The 22,686-nt window shown below is 48.1% G+C and overlaps 1 protein-coding gene across 4 annotated transcripts in view; it reads left to right on the top strand.

Moving 5' to 3' along the window:
- MARCHF8 (membrane associated ring-CH-type finger 8) overlaps positions 1 to 19,955 on the top strand; it is a 155,304-nt gene extending 135,349 nt beyond the window's left edge. For 3 of the 4 annotated variants that reach the window (XM_074999868.1, XM_074999869.1, XM_074999870.1), the window contains 2 exons: positions 10,334 to 10,481; positions 15,105 to 19,954. In XM_074999868.1, the coding sequence (XP_074855969.1) occupies positions 10,334 to 10,481; positions 15,105 to 15,409 (453 nt within the window). In that variant the 3' untranslated portion in view covers positions 15,410 to 19,954. Of the gene's footprint in view, positions 1 to 10,333; positions 10,482 to 15,104 lie in introns of all 4 variants that reach the window. The other variant, XM_074999871.1, reaches the window with a different exon arrangement.
- Positions 19,956 to 22,686: the final 2,731 nt, after the last annotated feature.

Here is a 22,686-nt window from a genome sequence, read left to right as displayed (position 1 = left end):
GGATCCCAAAAGACATCCTGTATGGTGAGCCAGCCTCTGGCAAAAGACCTCCCGGACGTCCCCAGCTGCGCTACAAAGATATTTGCAAGAGAGACCTCAGTGAAGTGGATATCAAGCCAGACAGCTGGGAGGAGCTGGCAGATGATTGCAGCAGATGGAGGCAGGAACTATACAAGGGCCTTCAGAAAGGTGAGTTGAGGATCAGACAGCTAGCAAAGGAGAAGCGAGCCCACAGAAAGCACAGCAAGGACCTGCCAGACACCCATTACATGTGCAACAGATGCAGCAAGGACTGTCACTCTCGTGTGGGTCTTCACAGTCACAGCCAAAGGTGGAAATGAGGATGCCAAAAGGAGCTACGAAGGGCGCGTTCCATAGTCTACGTAGACTGAAGGATGCTACTACTGATTCCATATCCAGTCAGCTCAATTTTATAAATCTGTATTTCCAACCTGGCATCTTAGTCAAGCTGTAGCCTTTCTGGTTTCATGCATAACTAGTAAGTTCATGACTGCCTCGCTGATGCTGCCCAAGTGGGGAAAAGAAACCAGTTTCCTCTCCAATGGCTACATTGATCCCACAGGTAACCAGAGCAAAAGGAAGTAGACATTCACTGTAGTCTGCAGTCATAACTCTGATTTGTTAGGACCTACCATTTCTACACTCTTCTTTCAGAGCTGAGACCCCCTTTGCTATATTGTTATCCACGCAGGTTAAGAATTTTCTTGAAAAGAGGGGAATTTTAGGCTATGTATTTTTCATATTTATTTGTAAACTGATTCCATTGAAGTCTGTGGTTATGTTAAAAATGTAGCAGATTATTTTCTAAAGACAAATCTCATTTACAGTGCAATACAATTCACCCGGAAGCATTTTGTTTTGTTTTTTTCCTACTGGTCATACATAGTTACACTTTAGTACTTCAACCTGCTCCAGCCAGCAGCTGTTGTTGAACAACATCTACCATCTGTCCACCCCCAGATTTAACCTTCCACACGCTGAAGTGCAACACAAGGGTCTGTCCAGTCTCCTCTCCCAGATACCTCTGCCTTTCAAAGGCAGCTGGTGCACACCATCAGCGTTGGACTGGACCCACTAATACTGCTACTGCTGGCAAGTGGTGGTGTTACACGTTCATGAAAATATGGGAGATGAGAATAAGTATTTGGAAAAAAAAAGAGTAAAATCAAGCAGAAGGCCCTAAAATCCCTAGGATGAGGAGCCCAAAAACTAATCATCCAAGGGCTGTAATGGTAGTTGAGTAGAAGAGTTGTCCAGTCCATAGGATGGTTTGGGGCAGTTGCCCCAGACTCTGCCTTTTGGGAGGCCCTGTACCTCAAGGGTGACAGGGCTTGAGCAGGAGGGTGGCTGGCAGCAGTGTGACCGGCCAAACTTTGCTCCAGCTCAAGGGAGACGCAGGGCCTGGGCGGTGCTGGGGCTGTTGGCAGAGTGAACAGCCCTACTCCGCTCTGCCTTGCCCCCGCTTCGGGGGAATGCAGGCTCTGGGCAGCACGGGAGCTGGCAGCAGTGCTAGGACCCAGCCCTGGCAAGCACCTGCACACAGCGTTGCTTGGGAGAAGAGGAAGCAGGGGTCTGAGGGAAAGGGTGGATCGGGGGAAGGCCTAGGGTGAAGGGGGTGGTTGTCCTAGGTAACACAGTCCCCTAAAGAGGGTCCTGTTGGCCAGGGTCCCAAAGCCAGTATTAATGTGCAGAAAACAGAGCAGAATTCAGTCACCTTCATCTCTAATACCAAAGTGCAGTTTACAAAATATATACTCCAGGGCATGATGCTGCGAGCACAGACCTCTTGGATTATGATGGAGACATTCATTTGAGAGTTGTCATTGCCATCAGCCACATCTTGTTCAAGGGCCTGCAGGTTAAAATTTGGCCGTCCCTGGGGTAGCACCCTAAAGAGAACAAAAAAACCCAATAGACTCAATCAATGAATTGTCTAGTGGTTTGGGGCATCTTGATTTTTTTTTTGTTTTTTTGAGAGTGCCGAGTTTGGACAACTTGAGTGGATTTTCCCCATGTTCTAAAAAGCTGGTGCCTTTAAGGTGTACTACATTGGGCACCCCAAAAAGAAGGCAGCCAAAATCCATTTATCATTTGTGAACTTTTAATCTGTTGTGAAGGCACCAGGTGCACAAAATAATAGGGACAGAACCAGAAACAGCAGAAAACTCCCACATACAATGGAATCAGTCCCCCCAGATAGAAGCTATTCCTCAGATATAGTGCAGTCAAATTGACGGCATATCCTCAACTCCTCCCATAGGGCATCCTGTCAACCAGGAGAAAATAGTCTGTAGCTGAGGGCTGTAAACAAGAAAAGGCCAAATAATAATCCTGGTGCTTGCCAATTAGCGTAAGAACCCATCTGATTGCCTGGGTTTAGCTTCAATGGAGTTAAAGCAGTCATGAATCATCGCTGTAAAGTGTTTGACCCGTTAACCCAGAAAGGAAGGAAGGAGTCTGTGACTTCTAAGAGAGTTTGGGAACAGCAGCTCTTCTTGGGAAGTACCACTAGTTCAAAAATATTTTTTTTACACAATACTTTTATGAAAACAAAATACAAAAAATCATTTTCATCTAAGTTGTCCACAGGAAAAAATGAGCTGGGGGAGAATTTGGGAAACTGAAATACTTTGGTCAAACACCAAAATGTTTTGATTTGGAAATACTGCCACGGTGCCTCATGGGAGCTGTGATTTGGGCACCTCAAGAAACTTATTCTCTTGTGTAGGTTGGGCTGCTTCTTCGAGTGGTCCCCGTGGGTGCTCCACAGGAGGTGTCGGGCTCGCCCGGTGCTGCAGATCGGAATTCTTCTAGCAGTTTCCACTGGATCGCGCATGCGCCAATGCGCGCCGCTCCCTTGCGTGCGCTCGGTCATGTGCGCGATCCGGTCCCCACCAGTTCCTTCTCAACTACCAACGGCTGCAGATGGAATCCGCTCTGGCTCCAAAGCCTGAGACAGATAAGATAGTTGTTTTTACTTGTTAGCTCGTTGTTCATACTATTATACAAAAAAAAAAAAAAAGTGCAAAATAGCAGGAGAGAAGAGGAACGGAGGGAAGGGGAACGGACAAAGAAGGCTGGTTAAGCCGTCCGCTACCCTGAAGGCCGTGGATGTTATTTGGGTTGTAGAACGCACTGATTAGCGGCTAAGTACCCTATTAACAGTAAAGACTCACCGCACTGTCTTCCTCGGGGTTTAAGAAGTGTGAGTCATGCTGCGAGGCTATGCCGGCCTCTGATGGGCATAGTAAGTGCATTCGCTGCCTGGGGGAGTCCCATGTTACCCAGAAGTGTTCGCACTGCGCTAAGCTTACAGCCAGGGCCAGGAAGGACAGAGAGATGAGGCTCAAAATGATCTTGTTTGATAAGGCCCTTCAGCCTGAGCTGCCAGAGAAGCCTCACACAGAAGGGCCCTCTGGGTCACATAAAAGTAAGGTAGCTTCTTTGACCCCCTCGGTGCAAAAGAAGAGGAAGCTCTCCCCGGCTCCATCCTTGCCAGCAGTTTTAGTGAGCAGGACGAGCAGAACGCAGAGCCCTGAGCCACGGGCTGATGAAAGCAGCAGCGTGGTTGCGCACGTGGCCGGGGCCGGGCCTCCGGCTATTCAGCAGTCGGCACCGAGGGCGCCAGCGCAGCAAGTGTCGGAATTGGCAGCGCCGCCTCACGCGACACTGGCTCTCATGGCGCAGGGGCACCCAGCACGGGGCCCGGCGGTGCCGGAGGAAGCTACCCATGCATCACCGCTTATGACGGTACCGAGCACGGCACTGACAGCGGGGCCGAGATCCCTGGCACAGGAGGGGGTGGTGCCCACTCTGCAGGGGCAGGGGAAAGCTAGAGCCAAAACCCAGCACCTCGGTCCATCTCTAGACAGGGCTGCGATGCTGTTATCACCCAGGCTCCCCCCTCCCCCCGAGATACACACACCATGTCACAGGGTGGCAACTCCACCGGCCTATTTCGGACCTCCCTCTCCGTTCCTCCAACCACCTTCGCCTTGGCTCAGGCCACCTTCACCCTTTTTGGACGTGGATCCCTATGAGTACTATCACATACCAGCTTCACCATTATCAATGTCATCACGGAGATCCTGCTCTCCCAGACATCATGGGTACACACTCCGCTCGTGGTCCAGGTCTCCATCACCGGGCCCTTGTCCATGTTGTTATGGCCATCCTCATCATACTGAACACCGACATCGGAGGTCTAGATCCAGGGGCAGATCCCCTCCCACTCCTCACCAATACCCCCGTGTACACTCTCGCTCTGGGAGAGGAACGCAGCTGTCCCAGGGGGAATTCAGTCCAGAGTCCCGAGACTTCCCTTCACAGCCCACGAGGGAGCAAGCATACCAGCAAACTCAGGAGCAAGAGGACTTGGGGGAGGTTTATCCTAGTGGCTCCTCCTCATCCTCCCCAGATGAGGCAATTGTCCCCGGGGATGTCTCCCCTCCGGATGACCTTAAACAATTCCAAGAGCTGTTCAAAAGAGTAGCGTACATGCAGGACATTCAAATAGTGGAGGTGCAGGAGAAGCATCATAAACTCCTGAAAAATTTGAGACCCCCGGCTTCATCTAAAATCGCTATTCCACTGGACAAAGCCATTATGGAGTCAGCCACTAACATATGGCAGACTCCGGCCTCTATTCCGCCTACGAATAAAAGGGCAGATAAGAAATACTTCGTCCCAGCCAAGGGCATGGAATTCCTGTTTAGCCACCCACAGCCCAATTCTTTGGTGGTTGAATCTTCCCAGCAGAGGTTGAAGACGCCTCAGTACAAATCAGGGGGGTCAGATAAAGATGCTAAGAAATTAGAGCTGTTCAGCAGGAAGGTCTACTCGTCCTCTACCTTATTACTGAGAATGGCAAACTATGCGGCACATTTATCAAACCATAACTTTGACAACTACTCTAGACTTACCTCTCTCATGGATTCCCTCCCGGAGGACAAGAAGCCGGTGTTAAAGGCGATCGTCCAGGAGGGCTTGCCTTGCGAATGGCAGTTCAGATTGCCCTGGACGTGGCGGACGCAGCGGCACGCTCAACAGCCGCAGCAGTGGTAATGCGTAGGGAGTCCTGGCTCCAGACGTCTGGTATCCCCAGAGATCTACAGGCGAAGATCATGCATCTTCCCTTCGACGAGCAAAAGCTGTTTGCAGAATCAACCGACTCGGTCCTACACTCTAGCAAAGATTCGAGGGCCACACTTAGGACCTTGGGTATCTACACTCCTCCATACAAGAAAAAGAAATTCTATCCTCAGCAAAGGCGCTACGCTTACCAACCACAACGTGCACAATATCAGGGAGGCTATGACCAAGGGCGCCATCAACAGCAGCAACAGTACAGAGTCCCCAGGCGACATTCTCAACAAAGTCGCACAACCTCGGGGCAAGCCCAGAGGCAGCAAGTTTGACGGCTATGTCGAGGACTGCACTATCAACACCATCACTCAATGCCACTCTCACCTCATGTTCCATCATCGCCTCAAACCGTTCCACTCCCAATGGCAAAATATCAAAACAGACAAATGGGTGCTGGAAATTATAGCCACGGGTTACACGATCCCCTTCCAGTCACTACCACCAACGAAACCTCCCACCCGGCCTCTTCTCAGGGACCCTTCTCACGAGGCGAGGCTGAAGCAGGAGGTAGATCACCTCATGTTCATAGGGGCGGTGGAAGGGGTACCGGAACAATTCCAAGGGAAAGGTTTTTACTCACGGTACTTCCTAACAGAGAAGAAAACAGGAGGCTGGAGGCCGGTTTTGGACCTTGAGGGCCTCAACAGATACTTGCGCAAGCAGCGCTTCCGGATGATTACAGTTGCCTCCATACTTACGGCACTGGACGATGGAGACTGGTTTGCAGCCCTCGACTTACAAGACGCTTACTTTCACATAACAATCCACCCGGCCCACAGACGCTTCCTCCGCTTCACGGTCGGCGGGGAGCATTTCCAGTACAGGGTTCTTCCGTTCGGCCTATCCTTAGCACCCAGAGTCTTTACCAAAACCCTGGCAGTGGTACCAGCTTACCTGCACAGGCGGGGCGTGTTTATTTTTCCATACCTGGACGACTGCCTACTGAAAGGGGCCTCAAAGGCAGAGGTCCTACGTATGATACGCATTACCGCTAACACGTTTACTTCGCTGGGCCTCGTTATCAACCTTGCAAAGTCAAAGACCGAACCCACGCAAGATACAGAGTTCATAGGGGCGTGCATAAACTCTATTGCATCGAGAGTATACCTGCCCGACGCCCGCTTCCGCACCATCAAATCCTTGGTGCAAGTCATCATGTACAGCCCCGCGGTGCTGATCCTAACGTGACTGCAACTGTTGGGGCACATGGCGGCTGCCACATTTGTGGTACAGAATGCCAGGTTACACATGCGAAGCCTGCAGCATTGGCTGGCGAGTGTTTACAGACCGGCAGCCCATACCGTTCACAGGGTAGTATCGCCCACGACAGAGGTATGGAAGTCGCTCACGTGGTAGGCAGATCCCAAGAACCTGCTAGTGGGAGTGCCTTTCCACCAACCACCAATTTCCATTTTTCTCACAACCAACGACTCCCACATAGGATGGGGAGCACACATTGGCAGCAAGGTGATGCAAGGGCTATGGTCCCCCGCGGAACAGACACTGCACATAACATACTGGAGCTCAGAGCAGTGTTCAGTGCGTGCAGACATTTTTGGAAATACCTGCACAGCAAAGTAGTCGGGATCAATACCGACAATACCTCCACCATGTTCTACATCAATCGACAAGGAGGGGCACGGTCCCGTGCGCTATGTGTAGAAGCAGTCCTATTGTGGAATTGGTGCATTGCCAACAACATAACATGGAAAGCCTCGTATTTGCCGGGCGCCCACAACGTGAAGGCAGATCAACTGAGCAGGCGCTTTGCACTCATGCACGAATGGCAGATCCGCTCCGACCTGCTACGACGCATATTTCGCACCTGGGGGTTTCCCCAAGTTGATTTGTTTGCCACCCAGCACAACAAGAAATGCCCTCAGTACTGCTCCAGAGCAGGAATATGGCGGGGGTCCCTGGGGGACGCCTTCATGATCTCATGGAAGGGCCCTCTACTCTACGCGTTTCCCCCCAAAACACTTATCCACAAGGTTCTGCAGAAAGCCAGAAGGGAGAGGGCTTGCATCATACTCATAGTTCCAACTTGGGACCGACAACAATGGTTTCTCCTGCTTCTGCGCATGATGGATTGTCCACCACTCCCCCACCGGTAGCGCCGGACTTACTCTCACAGGCTCAGGGGTCCATAGTGCACCTGCACCCTCAGGGACTCCGCCTACGAGCATGATTAATCCATGGCTCAGCGCCTTAGAGAGCACGTGTACAGAGGGAGTAAGACAAGTCTTAGAGTGTAGCCAAAGGACCTCCACCAGGAGGACTTACGAACAGAAATGGACACGCTTTACCGCCTGGTGCTCTGCCAAACAGTTAGCTCCTCTGGACGTCCCTATAACTGTAATTCTAGAATACCTGCTGGACCTCAAACGAGATGGGTTCTCTATCCTCGCTAAAAGCCCACCTCGCAGCTATATCAGCTTTTCAGCACAAAGAGGAAGGGTCCACCATATTCGCCCATCCTATCATCACAAGGTTCTTGAAGGGGCTGGTAAACCTGTACCCTCCTCGAAAACCGCTACCACCATCGTGGAGTTTGGACTTGGTATTCCACACGCTATCGGGACCACCCTTCGAACCATTAGCCACGGTACCTCTCCGACTACTTACCATGAAAACAAACTTCCTTCTTGCGATTACGTCAGCCCGCAGGGTGAGCGAGCTCGCAGCAGTGATGGCAATGCCGCCCTGCACAGTATTCTCAAAGGAGGCGGTGATCTTACGGTTACACCCAGCCTTCGTTCCGAAAGTTTCCTCGGAGTTCCACATTAACGAACCAATAGTATTACCCTCGTTTTACCCGAAGCCTCACAGCTCCGGCAAGGAGGCGCACCTGCACCTCCTAGATGTGAGGAGGGCGTTGGCCTTTTACATAGGCAGAACTAAGCCCTTCCGGAAGACAGACAGGCTTCTGGTGTCTCTTGCTCCCAGGTCGAAAGGGGAAGGCCTCTCTTCCCAGAGAATTTCAAACCACATTGTGTCCTGTATAAAACTGTGCTACGAGCTTCGAAAGACCCCTTTGCTAGCCCCGCCCAGGGCTCACTCCACCAGAGTGGTGGCGGCATCAACGGCCTTCTTCAAGGGAATCGCGTTGAAAGACATTTGCAGAGCGGCGACTTGGTCATCCTACGACACCTTTGCCAAGCATTACGCCCTGTATCGGGTGTTCGATGAGGATAACCATCTGTCGACAGCAGTCCTCTCAAGGGCAAGCTGCACATGAATCGAGTACCCACCTCCTTACTTGGGGTTACTGCTGGGTAGTCACCTACTGTGGAGCACCCACAGGGACCACTCGAAGAAGAAAGCGAAGTTACTCGCCTGTAGTAACGATGGTTCTTCGAGATGTGTCCCCGTGGGTGCTCCATCACCCACCCATCCTCCCCGCTTCGGATCTCTGTCCAGTGTTTTCCAGGAGCATCCGGGGCAGTTGGTCAAGGAACTGGCGGGGACCGGATCGCGCACATGAACGAGGGCGCGCAAGGGAGCGGTGCGCATCGGCGCATGCGCGATCCAGTGGAAACTGCTAGAAGAATTCCAATCTGCAGCGCTGGGCGAGCCCGACACCTACTGTGGAGCACCCACGGGGACACATCTCGAAGAACCATCGTTACTTCAAGTGAGTAACTTCTCTTTTCTGATTGAACTAGCTCTCCCATCCCTGTAGAAATTGGGGTATTGGTTCATCGTCTCGGATGCATCGAGCCTGTTCGTTTTCCGGACTGAATTCATGTTGCATTATGCTTCTTTTTCTAAAAAAGACTCTTTTAGGTGCAGTCCAATGAGCTTGCCTAGCAGTAACTGAGACAAGACCATGGCCCACGGTCTATGCAAAGAATGTGTGTGCAGGGTTTGCCCAATGTGAATGAGACTGAAATGTGTGAGCCATTTTCAGAAGCATCATAAATAAGACCTTTTTTTTGAATGATTACCAGAAATTGGTAAATGTCTGTAAAACTGTCTGATTTTGATTCCTCCTTCCTACTTAATAATGTCCGGAAAGTTGTTTCTAATGGGGCTATCACAGAATTATTGACACATCAGTAATCTGGCATAAATCTGGGGATTTCAGGGGCTTCTTAATCTTACTGTCTCTGCTGGTTATTCATTGGGGAAACGTGCTTCCACATTAATGCACGTGAATATAAAACAACGTCCTTTGTTTGATCCGATAATGCGACATACATGGCAGGGATCAAACTGAAGCCTTCTCAGCGTAAAAGCATGAGTTTCCACAGCTTGAACAAAGTCAGACTAAACAAGGGGCAGAGAGAGATTTACATCTTCTGTAAGTTGGGTACAGAGACAGACATGTAACTCTCACTCAACAGTGGTTTGCCCATTCCATTCTACAACAGTGTGTTTATATTGATGATGCCAAACCTTTCTGAGCGCCTGTACCATTTTACCAGGCGTATTTGCTAGTGCTCCCCTTCTTCAAGCCAGCACTCTTGCCAGACTCTGTGGTTTAGGCTGACACAGAATAGGAGCTGGGATCAGCCCAAACCTTGCTGCACTGATGGAGTGTTTGCAAGTGAGTAAGGCTTGATCAGCAACATTACCCTGAGGCCCAACAATGAAATCTCTCATTGAAGGTCTGTTCCTCCTCTCACTGAGATCATAGGAGTAAGATTGGGGCCAGAAGCCACAAGGGAGAACTTTGAGTGCCAGGACATCCCTACTGCTTGGACTTGCATCTTGGTATATAGGCTAGTGGGTCAAAGCAACTACAGCACATCATGACTTACAGGGGAATTAGCTCAAGTGGTAGAGCACTTGTACGGCATGTGAAAGGCCATGGGATTGGTCCCCATGTTCTCCAGTGGAAGTGGTACCCTTGCAGCAGGGAGGGATAGCTCAGTGGTTTGAGCATTGGCCTGCTAAACCCAGGGTCGAGTTCAATCGTTGAGGGGGCTGTTTAGAGATCTGGGGCAAATAGATTTGAAAAAGAAAAAAAAAATCCTGTCAGGAAGGGTGATCAGCCCTGCTGTGAGTGCAGGGGGCTGGACTCAGTGACCTCTGAGTCCCATCCAGTTCTATGAGATAGGGATACCTAAAAAAGAAATGTTTCTGTGTGCTGTGTGGAGAGCATGTTCGCCAGAGTTCCTTTCGTCCTCTAACCTCTCGCTCTGCCTTCTGGATTTCTTGCTAGTGGGAGAAGTTGCAGATGACAGCCAGTGAGAGGAGGAAGATCATGTGCTCTGTGACATTCCATATCATTGCCATCACCTGCGTCGTGTGGTCTCTGTATGTCCTTATAGACAGGACTGCTGAAGAGATCAAGCAAGGGCAGACGACCGGTATGTTACTTTTATGATGATTTCTCATGTAAGTGGCTCTGAATGTAAAGAGGCGCGTTTGTCGAGCAAGAAGACGTCCTTTTTAAACTCTCTGGCCTTAGTAGGTAAAATCAGGCCTGAAGTTTTACCATTTTGAGTCTAAACCAAAGTTAGTTAAACTAGTGCGACTTTGTGTTTGGACATTCTGAAGTCAGTTCAAACGCCGCACTTGCTGGCAGAAAGGGAGAGCAGAGCAAGTGGGGTCACATTGTTCCACTTCCTCCAGTGCTGCTGGTGAGTGCAGGGGTGGGGAGGACCTCCACAGCCAGTGCCAGGCCTCCAGCCCCGCTAGGCCCCTGGGCTGCTCTGAGGAAAAGGAAAGCTGGGGCAGAGCAGGGATTGGGAAAGGCAGGCCCATGTTCCCAGCCCTTCCCCAGGGATCACCTGGCCAATGGCACTTTAAACCAGACACGCTGGGTTAGACTGAAGGTCCATCTAGCCCAGTGTCCTGTCTTCCGGAAATGGCCAGTGTCAGGTGTCCCAGAGGGAGTGAACAGAACAGGTGATCATTAAGTGACACCCTTCCCTGTTATCCATTTCCAGCCTCTGACAAATAGAGGCCAGGGACACCATCCCTACCCAGTCTGGCTTATAGCTGTTGATGGATTCATGGTTGAAGCTTCCATGAACTTATCTAGTTCTTCTTTGAGAGATTGTCCATGTGCATTGCAGTGCAGGTGTGTGCACATGTGCTCAGCTGCCGGAAGAAGGACAAGGCTCAGTAGCTGGTCAGCTGGGCTGAGTGCATCTTCCTCAGTGTGAACTGCACAGGCACCATGGTGAAGGGCCAGTACCTCAGTCTCCCCAGCGACGTAAGTCTCAGTTCCCTGTGCCTCACACAAAGAAAAGGCATGACAGAGGCCCTTCTGCAGTGTCCAAGCCCAGGGAGGATTCCCAGGCGGCGTTGAGAGGGATGTGCCATGGACAGAACACAGATGGTCAGGCTTCAGTGCTGGTCCATAGGTCCAGCCCCTGCTCTCTTCTCCTACCATCGACACCACAGGCGTTCCGGGCGGCACAGAGCCTCCTGCAGGTTGTGGCAACTTTTTCACCACCACGGAGGAACATGTGCCCCGAGGCAGGTGTCGAGTGGTGTCCCATCGCAGGCAAACCCTCCATGATAGCACAGCCACTGACAGCGCCAGCCCACTGACACCGTCCCAGCCAGTGTTTATGCAGGTGCCTCTGAGTCTGACCCCTGCTGCTCCAGCATGAGCTCACTCTTTGTCCAGAAAGAGTCTACGCTCTGCTCCGGGACAATGACTGCCAAGCTGGCAGCCGGCTCTGCAGTGGCTGGTCTGGACTCTGTGGGCATTTCATGAAAGCCGAGGTAGTTCATCCATTTTCCATCCTGGGCTCTGTCGCTGGCGTCAGGAGGTCCCCCAGCACTGCGCTTGGCACCATCAGCCTCACTAGGTTCACTGAAACAGCTGCCTCCTATGGAACTGTCCTCGTCAGCACTGACATCCACGTCGGCTCTGGTGGGTTTGATGCCTTTTCCTTCAGGGCCATCCACCGCATCAGCGATGTCCAGGGCGGCCTGCAGGCATGGTTTCTAGTTGTTCCCATACCTGTACAACTAGTTAGTGAAAGGGCGCGCGCAGGCCCAGGTTCATGAACACATAAGGTTCGTTTGCCAAACCGTCAACAGTCTTGGCCTTCTGGTAAACAAGGCGGCACACTGCAATTACGCAGCACGCTAGGGAGGACACTGCAGTGGGCAGGGCTATACTGCAGTCATTCCGGGGCTCCAACCCCCCTGCTCACATCAGCTTGCATTCACCTACATTGGAATGCACGTGAACAATTGCTCGAAGAAGAAAAGACGCTTACTTCTGTAACTGGTGTTCTTCGAGATGTGGTGTTCGTGTCCATTCCAAACCCATCCTGCCTTTCCCCACTGTTGGAGTAGCTAGTGAGAAGGAACTGAGCCGGGGGCAGGTTGGGTGGTGCATATATTGGGCACCATATCAGCACCACTCCAGGGGGACCTCACCAATCCAACGGCTACCAGCTAGGGGGGGAAGTTTTCCATCGATTGAGCATGTGGGTGCGTGTGCACCTGTGTAGGAATGGGCATGAAGAACACCTCTTGAAGAACACCAGTTACAGAAGTAACTGACTGTCTCTTCTTCTTTGAACCCCATTGGCAGGCCTGGGTTGTACCAGGACTTCAAGTCCACCCTCACGAGTTGCCTCTGAGTAAGAGCTAAGGCAGCCTAACCACATGTAAACCAATATAGGAGCGTCCACACAGAGCTGCACTGTTTTAACTAAATCTGGTTTTAAATTGGTACAGCTCCTCCTTTGTAGATAAAGTCTAAGTGTTTGCTGTTTTTTATTCCCATTACCCCTGAAGATGTAGTACTGCTAAAAGAGAGAGAGCTGGGTTCAGTCCTCCTCGTTCGTCAGTTTCAAAATTGGATTTTGACGTCCCACTCAGTTACACTGCAGGTTGATGCAGATGTCACGAAGGACAGAATTTGTCCTGCTGAAATTTCATTCCTGGTGGTGATGCATGAACCACAAAGAATCAAACCTAACTCTTATATCCCAGGTTATGTTGGAAGGGCTAGTTAAACCCTCCCTTCCCCCGCTCCCTTCCCCTGCAACTCTCCCAGAAAAGTCCGTATTTTTACTTGGAAGCATGGGATGTTTCCTGTGGAAATAATTGGACGCCAATAAACCTGGAAGCTCAAAGTCATTTTTACATCTTGTCTTTTCAGAATACAGCCATTCTTCAAAATATCATTTTTTATTTTCAGTTGTGGTTTGATTGTACTTGATTTCTGTTCGGTGAAGAAAGCTTAGGATCTCTCTTCCATCTGACAGCATCCTCCAGTGTGCATAGTGTGAATTGTTGGCCATTTAACATAAGGGATCAATATGCTTAGGAAAAACATACGCTTCCAAACGTTTATAGCCTTCAGGTCATTTGAGAGAAGTATTTTAGACGAGCATGCCTGGGAATAGCACGAATATTTAGTACTTAGGGCCGTGCTCTGCTTCGGGATTCAGACAACAAGAGAAATCTGCGGAGTACTACAACAAGCCAGCGAGTGCAGCGGTTCCCAACCTTTTCACTAGTGCAGGCTCCCAATCGCCCCCCGAGTCATTCGCCGACCCCCGCATCAAAGCCAATTGTAGCCAGTATGTACACCTCATTCAGTAGAAAAAAAAAAAGCACAACATAGATTTTCAGACACCAATTAATATCTTCTTATTGGAAGAGATTTAATTTAAAAATAATTGATTGTGACTTTTCCACTTATTGAAAACTTATTTTCTATGACCGTTTTTTATTTTATTTCTTTCACGGACCTCCTGCAATAACCTCTCAGACCGTCACAGGTCTGCGGACTCCAGGTTGGGAACGACAGGTAGTGAATGTATGTACGCATACACGCACCAATGCCTCTACTAGACAGAATCAGACTGTTCAGCTCGTGTGGCATAGGTCCTAAACTGCTCATGGGTTTCCATCTGGAACCACGCGGCAGGGCACCATTCTTCCTGAGCAAGTGCATCTGAATTCTATCCCGGCTACTGCTGAGCTGTTCTGAATGGTTGTGTGTGCAGCACAATGCACTGTCCTAGGGAACCATGAGTTTGTTAAAGTATTTCTGACTATGGAACTTGAAAGTGATGTCCTTATCTTTCCGGCAATGCCCTGACTAGCTGTTAGAGGAGAGGTTTGATATGTAAAGTGCCAGTGTTGGAGGAGGTAAGCAGTACTAATGGTCTCTATCTCTAGCAAAGTTATAACAAGATCCAATGGCTGGACGTGCACCTGGGACAAACTAAGTAACACAGGGGCGGTAAGCTTCTCAAGGAAGGTGTAAATTCTCCACTATTTACAGCCGTCATATCAAGACTGGATGCCTCTTTCTAAAAAAGATGCTGTAGTTCCGCTCCATGTTGTTGGGCTGCATGGGGGGACAGCCAGGCAAAGCTGTCTGATACGTGCTCGGCCCTAGATCAGTCTAGGTGATCCCTTGGAACCTCGAAACCTGTGACTCCGTAAGTAGTTGGGTTGCAGAGTGGACAGGAAGAGGTAAAAAGGAGATCGCACTGTTTGGAAGCCATGACTTACACCCAACAGGGGCAGTATTCCCAGGGGGCTGTGGACAGCTTTAATGCAAAGCAGAGGTGTGGGGTGGGAGGGGTGAGTGGGTACACACCTGCTAACTGGAATTGACAAGCTGTCGAAAACAAAAGGGTGACTGTTGGCATCACAAGAGCAGTTCTCATTAAACAGACCCTCTGATGGAAAATTCATGCAGAGACCTGCTTCCCAGGCTTGCGTCGTATAGACTTTGAGAGTTGGACTATATGCTGCTTACATCAGGGACCTGACTTCTCTTCTGTAACATACCCAGATATCTCTAGCATCTTACCCATAACAAGAAAGGAACCCAGGTGTGATCACATCCATTTGAGCTCTTCCGAGATTGCCAAGAATTTTAACCCAAAACCCCAGCCAAAAATCAAAGGGATTTGCATTTGAGGTTACGGTTGTGACTTATTCTGTGTCTCTCCTTTGAAGTGCAGCATAAGTAACGTGGTCCTTTTTCTTTCCTCCAGGGATTCTAGAGTGGCCCTTTTGGACTAAGCTGGTGGTTGTGGCTATTGGTTTCACTGGAGGACTCCTATTCATGTACGTACAGTGCAAAGTATATGTGCAGCTGTGGAAGAGACTTAAGGCTTATAACCGAGTCATATATGTACAGAACTGCCCAGAAACTAGCAAGAAGGGTGTCTTTGAAAAACCTGCACTAATGGAGCCAAACCTGGAAAGTAAAGAAATGCTTGGGGTCCACCATTCAGACACAAACTCTTCACATTATACAGAGCCCGAAGATTGTGTTGCTGACCTCTTTCACGTCTGATCTTTGGAGCTCAGGGGAGGGTGCAGTTTCTGTGTGTTCCTGAAGATCTGAACGTCATTGTTTACTGCAATTTGCTCTACCTTTTTAAAATCAGCTCATAGCCTAGGGCTGGCAGATTCGTATTTTTTTTATTTTATTTTATTTCTTTTAAATCCCCTGACATGTATGTCAGTATGTTATCATGGTTCCAAATCTCTCACTGTTTCGTCTCCGGCTGGCCTGTACAAATAGACACAGGGACTTCACTGGAAGAGGCGAGACGTCTGAGTACAGCAAGTCTGGTGAGAAACACCTTCAGCTTTACGGAGTCTGTTTCTTCTTCAAAGATAGCTAGCTCCAAACTGTCCCTGAATGCACCTGGGGTCATTTAAACCTTAATGAGAAGATGTCTTCAGACATTAAGGAGCAGCTGAGAGAGAGGAACGGGAGACCTCGAATCTAACCTACTACTAACACTGCCTCTAACATTTCTCGTAGGCAGCAGCTATCGATTATGCTTTACATAAAGGACTCATGAAGCATATGGCACTTTTTAAAAAGTCTTTATTTTGTAATATACGTGTCCAATGAAAACGAAACTTGAAAGAATGTCTCATTTCAAAATATCCCTTTTTAATACTCACTCTTGATCCCTTTTGGCCCTACTTTATCCTAAACCTCTTGCCTTATGAAAATTTAATGTGGTTTCCAATGCATACCCACAGCATAACACTAAAATCTCGGGTTCTGGGGGTGGGGGGCTCTTTCAGGAGCGATTTTTTTCAAAGACTATTGCACTTGTGACTTGTGAATGGAGAGTAGTGAGTGTAAACATGTTGTAATACGTAATGGTACCAAGATTCAGTTATGGAGGTTGGGGTTTCTCTGTGTGTGTGTGTGTGTGTGTGTGTGTGTTTGTTTTAAATCAACTATGTAGCTGACAAACCTGCACGTGTTGCTGATGTAAGGGGCTTTCACGCTGCATTGGTAAAATATGAGCTCTTCAGGGAAAAATACAAATACGGCTGTAATTGGTTGCCACTGTCAATGTGATGTTTTGTATCACCCAAGAATTTGACAACACAAAGAAAGGGTGTTGACAACTTCCAAGTCTCTAGCTGAGTTTGAAACCGCCTTCCTGTATTAAGGCCATATTTTGATACAGTCCTTAGCCAAAGTGATTTGGATTGGTTTGTTTTAAACCTGGGAATGGGTTGTTGGAAGAACTACTTGATGGGAAGCAGAACAGGAAAGGAGTGTGAGCTAGAGTTGTCCGAATGTTTGAAAGTGTGTGAGTTTTCTTGGGGACTCAGTCCTTCAGCTGGAGTCTGCTTAAGGTGAAGTTTGTGTGGATCCCAGAACTCATTAAAGCAGACCCTAGTTTCAGTGTCACTGACATGGAAAAGTCATTCAGTAAACAGTATTGCACAAGGTGCCTCGTTTTCAGAGCTGACTCTCCATTCAGGTCCAATCCAATTCACAATAAGGTCAATGGGAATGTTTTTATTGACAGTAATGGGAGTTGCACTGGGCCTGTTAGTTCACTAGGAAATCGATTCACCCACCAAAATATTGGACGAAATCCCAAGGTCTTCATCCAGGGGTTACTCAGTCCTTTCTCAGGCAAACTCCCACTGAGCAAGGGCTTAGCCAATGAAAAAATTGGAGACTGGAAAGGAAGAACAGCAGATGGGGAGATTTTTCTCACAATGTGACTTTAATTAAATTTCTGTCTTGAACTTTTGAAAAGAATCTGTGGATTTATTTGAGGCAAAAAAGGGAGGATGCTGAGGGTGTCAACTGGTGGTTTCTAAAGCACGTGTGTGGCCAAGCACACATGTTTTTAGGACTACTGGCCTTGGCCTTTGTTAATAACATGCCCTGTTTTTGGGATGCTTTAAAACATCACAGGCCTCTGGGCAATCAATCAAGCTGCAGTGGCATAGACCTCTCTTGCCGAGGTGGGTTCCCTAAAGTTCCATGCACAGTCAGGATAGGCGGGCAAACCCTCCCTTCTGCCATCGAGGCAGCAGCCTGTATCTCCCCATGCTTGTGGAGTCTATCACCCATGTCTGCCACATTCTAAAGTGCAATTATTCGGGCCCCCTTCTGAGCTCCATCCTTCCCAATGCCCTGTCTGTGACCACGTCCTGTTCACTAGAACCCAGAGCCTGGGGTACTTCCACTTTTGGTGAACAGGTTCAGCAAATCTGCTCAGGGGGGTTAAATACCAGGTCTTACATACCTTCATCAAACTCTTCTGACGTTTTTTGAGCAGGCAAGGCTACAAGGGTTGAAAATGACCATGTTTGTAGAGTCACCTCCAGGGTGGGGCTGTGCACAGCAGTTTCATCTGATCCATGAGCCTTTGGAGAAACGTTCCTGCACTTGGTTCGACATTTTGGAAGTTTAACTTAGCACATGCCAACTGTCGCATAATCAACTGCTGTTGACCCTTTGCCCCAACCACCACCACCAACTAGTTTGTCTTACTAATAAATACTTCTAATTGTAACAGGCTGAAAAAGATTGCCTGGGAGAGTGTTAGCCACCTCGTTGACATCCCCAGCCTTTTCTCAACTCCTCTGTATAAGCAGGATAAGGGTCTGATACTCTTACCCTCAATGGTGTAAACAACCCTCCTGTGCAGTCCCATCAAAATCAGTAGAGCTGCTGATATGGGCATGGGCCCCAGAATTGGCTCTTTACTTTGTACCTTAGTGTTTTTCACTTGCCCGGATGGTGTTTCTTGTGCAAATTCTTTCCTGCTGAGCCCTATGAACTTCAGTTTCCTTCTTTACCACACTGCCATCTTGTGGCTTATAAGCCAGTCTAAATGGTGCTTTATTATCCTTAGTAAGGAGGTTCTGTTGAACAGCTGCAACCATCCAGCTGTTAATCCCCCTGCAGCAAAGCTTTCACCTTCATTCCAATGACTCCCGTCACTCTCCCTACATTTAGATTGTGATACTGACTGTTCACCGTCAAAACGCGCATTCCAAGCTCATTTTAGGTGACGGACTTGCAAATTATCAGCAAAATTGTGGCAGAATTCTTTCTTCCCTTTCTTCTGAGCATCTCCGTTGAAGTCAATGGGCCTGCAGAGGAGCCAAGTGAGAGCAGAATTTGACTCAGAAGAGCCGTTTGATTTAATGACTAGAACATTCTGTGTAGACTGTTGTGCTGATGGCTGTTAGCGTAATGGAAACAGTCGGAATTATAATCTGGTAGAAACCTTTCCCACCCCCCCCCCACCGCGCACGCTTTCCAGTCTCTTAACAAATCTTGTCCGGAAAAAGTCAGGCTACACTAAGAAATATATCTCCCTGGGCAATCGTATGCAATACATCAGCAGGATCACAAACACACATTTAAGTTAGGATTTTAAACACACGTTAGAGCAGGCCATCCTTAAGATCCTTTCGTGCATTAAGCCCTGTCAAGTCTCGGGCTTCTTCTAACCTAACCCTGTTTGGAGGGAGAGGTTTAAAGGAAGGAAACTACCCCCGTGCCCTCTGTTCAGTAGAGATGGGCCTCAGCTGCCAACTTTGGCTCCAAGCCTGAAGCCAAACATTGCCAGGGTTCTAATTCAGGGCATTGCTTCAGTGCATTGTAGAGATGGGGGAACAATTTGCAAAGAGTTCGATGGAGCCTGTAACGGACAGTCACCTGCCAGAAGCCCCCAGAAAAGTCCTTGAAGAGGATTGAGAAGGAGACACAACTCCTTGCTTACTTTTCTCTTCCCAACAGCTCACCAGTTCCACTCTGTTGACTTGGGTATTGGCTCCATCACTCCCCAGCCTCCTGCTGTAAGGGTGGGCAGTGCTGAGTGTGCTGTGATATGGGGAGCACTAAAATGGCTCTTGCCGGGGGTAGAGTTTTACTCTCTTACCCAACTGCAAAATGGGCTCTGGATTCAGATTCCCTTAACGTCCAAGGGTACTAAGATCCAGTTCCCTGACTTGGCTCATTGTAGGGAATTCAGGTATTCTTAGAACTGTGGTTCTAGCTGAGGCCCATCTCGAGTGTTCTGATCCAATGAAGGGCAAACGCAAGAGCAAAGAGATCGCAGGCTGCATTTTCACAGCATTATCCAAGATATGCAAAGCAAAAACTTTTAAAGAAAACTTTTATTTGCGATTTATTGTTTTGATTACTGTTTAGTTTGAAATATTACAGCATCTGTATGTTCCAATGAAGAACCGAAAACTAGAAAGCACTTGTCTTTGTATAGAAAATAATTGTTAAAAATTGCAGGTGATCTTGTATTTAGATGAAACGTTTGTACATAGGTAATTGTATACTGTTAATCAACTTTACACTGGCATGTGTTGTATAGTTTCTACAGGACACTTCACAAGTCTGCAGAATTTTTTTAGTTAGTAAATTTCTAGTAACTTAAATGTATAGTTTTGTATCTTTTCTGTATGTTTATCTTTTTCTCAGTATTACCACTTGCAGAATTATTAGTTTCTTAAACTGTTAGTGGTTATTTGTGCTGTGATATGCAGGGTTATTGACTACAGCAATAAAGCATTTCTATAAAAGGTAATTTGTAGAAAATTCCTTTTCTTGCAAAGAAACTAGGAGCCCTGTCCTCAGAAATGAATTTTCCAGAAATGACTTGAACATGGTGATAGCCGGTGGCTGGGTAATGTGCGGTGAGGTACCAACTATGCCCTTGTTACCATCCGAGTCTTTAACCGCTAGAGCACAGGGCTCCTTCGCAGCGGGCAGCCAAGATTGGCTGACAGGTGCCCCAATGGTAGCACTAAGAGCCTTTCCACACCCGAGACTTCAACTGTTAGGACGCACTGTCCCGTCGCAGCGGGCAGCCAGGATTGGCTGACAGGCGCCCCAGGAGTCTGCCCCGTGGAGGCGGTACGACTCTACGCTAGGCACTTAGGACTCTCACCTACGGCCAGGCTGTGGTAACCAAACAGTCAAAGTTCTTTTTATTGTGCCGGCTGTGTTGCAGTGACAGAGAGTAACAGCAGTCAGGCTTAGATCTTAACTAGTTACAAGTTTATTAAGCTACAGTTATAAGCGTACAGTTATAAAAGGCTATTGTCTACTTCTTTTATGCTAGCAGAGTACAGGTGTTAACAGGTTACATTACAATTCAATACCACGACGTCTTAATGCAACAGCATCTATCTATAGAGCTCTAATTCTTTACCTGTGCGCACCAAAAGGAGACCTTAATATGGGTACATCTTACCCTCCTTAATATGGGTATATCTTACCCTCCTTGCGTGTCTCAATACCAGCATGGCCAAGCCAGGGTCGGTCACTCAATTCCGCTGAAAGACGAATATGAGTTTGGGCATCCCCAGTTATGGACCTCGGGAAGCAATCACCTGACCCGACCAGCACGTAGTTGGTGGGAATGCACTCAGAATCAGAGTGCTGCTGGGCCCATCTTTATACCCCCTGGGTTACGTATTCACTTTCTTATCTATGGTGCCAGATCGTACTGGTCTGTGTTTTGTGACGCCAGTTTTTACAAGGACAATTCTTACTTAATTTGCACTTGTAAGACAGGAGATAAAGAATGTGGGAGTACAGGACATTCTTTTGCAAGGGCGGAGATTTCTCTTCTGGGATAACTGTGTGGGCGCATCAAATCCATCAATGCCAGCCAAGGGCAGTTTTCTGAGGCCCTTCATTAACGGTTAGCCTGCTAGCCCTCTATCTGTGTTTTCAGTTCCTCAGGCTCACGATGAGCCAGCACATCTGGGCCCCTTTAGGAAGGCATCAAAGACTGTGCTGTTTAACTGTTGTTCAGTGCCCTGTGTGCTCTGAGGCAGCTTAGAGGGGAGGCAAAAGCTGGTCTGTAGTGGGGAGATTTTGTTTGGCTACACATGGTAGCATGTACCTTCGCATGGAGAAAAAAATCTAAGTGGTTTCTTTTTTATTTAGCAGACCAAAGTAAACCAGATCCAATGGCAGGAGGGTGACATCAGAAAAAGTCGATATTTTTAGAAGGAAAACTAATTGCCCATTAGTAACAGAGAGGAAGCCTTGCTAATCTATACACTATCAAAACAAAAAGCAGCCAAGTAGCACTTTAAAGACTAGCAAAATAGTTTATTGGGGTGACTAACTGGTTTGTGGATCTGGAGTGCTTTGATGTCTGTTTTGTGCCCATTAACCCTTTGTCTAAGGGAATTAGAAGTCTGTCCGATATACAAAGCATCTGGGCATTGTTGGCACATGATGGCATATATGATGTTAGTCAGGATGCCACACTCCAGAAGGCCCAAGATGACAGGCCTGTTCACTCCTACAGACAACCTCCCAACCTTATGAGGATCCTCACTAACAGCCACAGTCTATACCGCAGGAATACCAGTCCTGGAACGTTTCCCTGCAACAAAGCCCACCGCCAGCTTTGTCCACATATCTTCTCTGGAAATACCATCACTGGACCTAACCAGGTTACTCACAGAATCACGGGCACTTTCTCATGCTCCTCTACTAACATCATATATGCCATCATGTGCCAACAATGCCCAGATGCTTTGTATATTGGACAGACTTCTAACTCCCTTAGACAAAGGGTTAATGGGCACAAAACAGACATCAAAACACTCCAGATCCACAAACCAGTTAGTCCACATTTTAATGGAATGGGGCATTCTGTCAATGACCTGAAGGTATGTGTGTTACTGAAAAAGAATTTTCGCACCGTTCTTCAAAGGGAAGCAGCCGAGCTGGATTTTATATTCAAATTCAGCATATTAACACGCAGTTTAAACCGGGATGGGAACTTTGAGTCACTATAGGGGCTCATCTGCATACTTGGCTTAATCTAATTCTTTACCTCCGCCCCACCCCTCCACTCTCTGATTTGCTCACCTTGATTATCTTTTTCTGATTTGTCCTCCTTGCTTACTGTTTTTGGTTCTCTGTGCCTTAAATATTGAGTCTGTTCTGGTCTGGCTCTGGTCTGAAGAAGTGGGTCTGTCCCATGAAACTCACCTAATAAACTATTTTGCTAGTCTTTAAAGTGCTACTTGACTGCTTTTTGTTTTGGTTGCCCATTGGATCTAAATGGATTCACCATCATGTTCAGAGATATGCTTGTATTCAACCACTCAATTCGAGATTCTGGACCTAGCAAGTTTGGGCCCAGAGTTCTCACATGGATTCTTTTTCCATGGGACACTTTATTTTTTGTTCAGTCCAGCAGGGAGAGACCTTTGTCATCAGTCTCTTGCAAACAGAAGCTAAGATTGTTGTTGTGTGGCATGTGAGTATTAAGCTGTATCACTGAGCCTTTGAAAGCATGCCAA

This window comes from Carettochelys insculpta, chromosome 7 (assembly GCF_033958435.1).
Source record: "Carettochelys insculpta isolate YL-2023 chromosome 7, ASM3395843v1, whole genome shotgun sequence".
Classification (NCBI taxonomy): domain Eukaryota; kingdom Metazoa; phylum Chordata; order Testudines; family Carettochelyidae; genus Carettochelys; species Carettochelys insculpta.
Note: the sequence above shows the minus strand (reverse complement) of the source record. Positions and strands in the feature narration are given on the sequence as shown.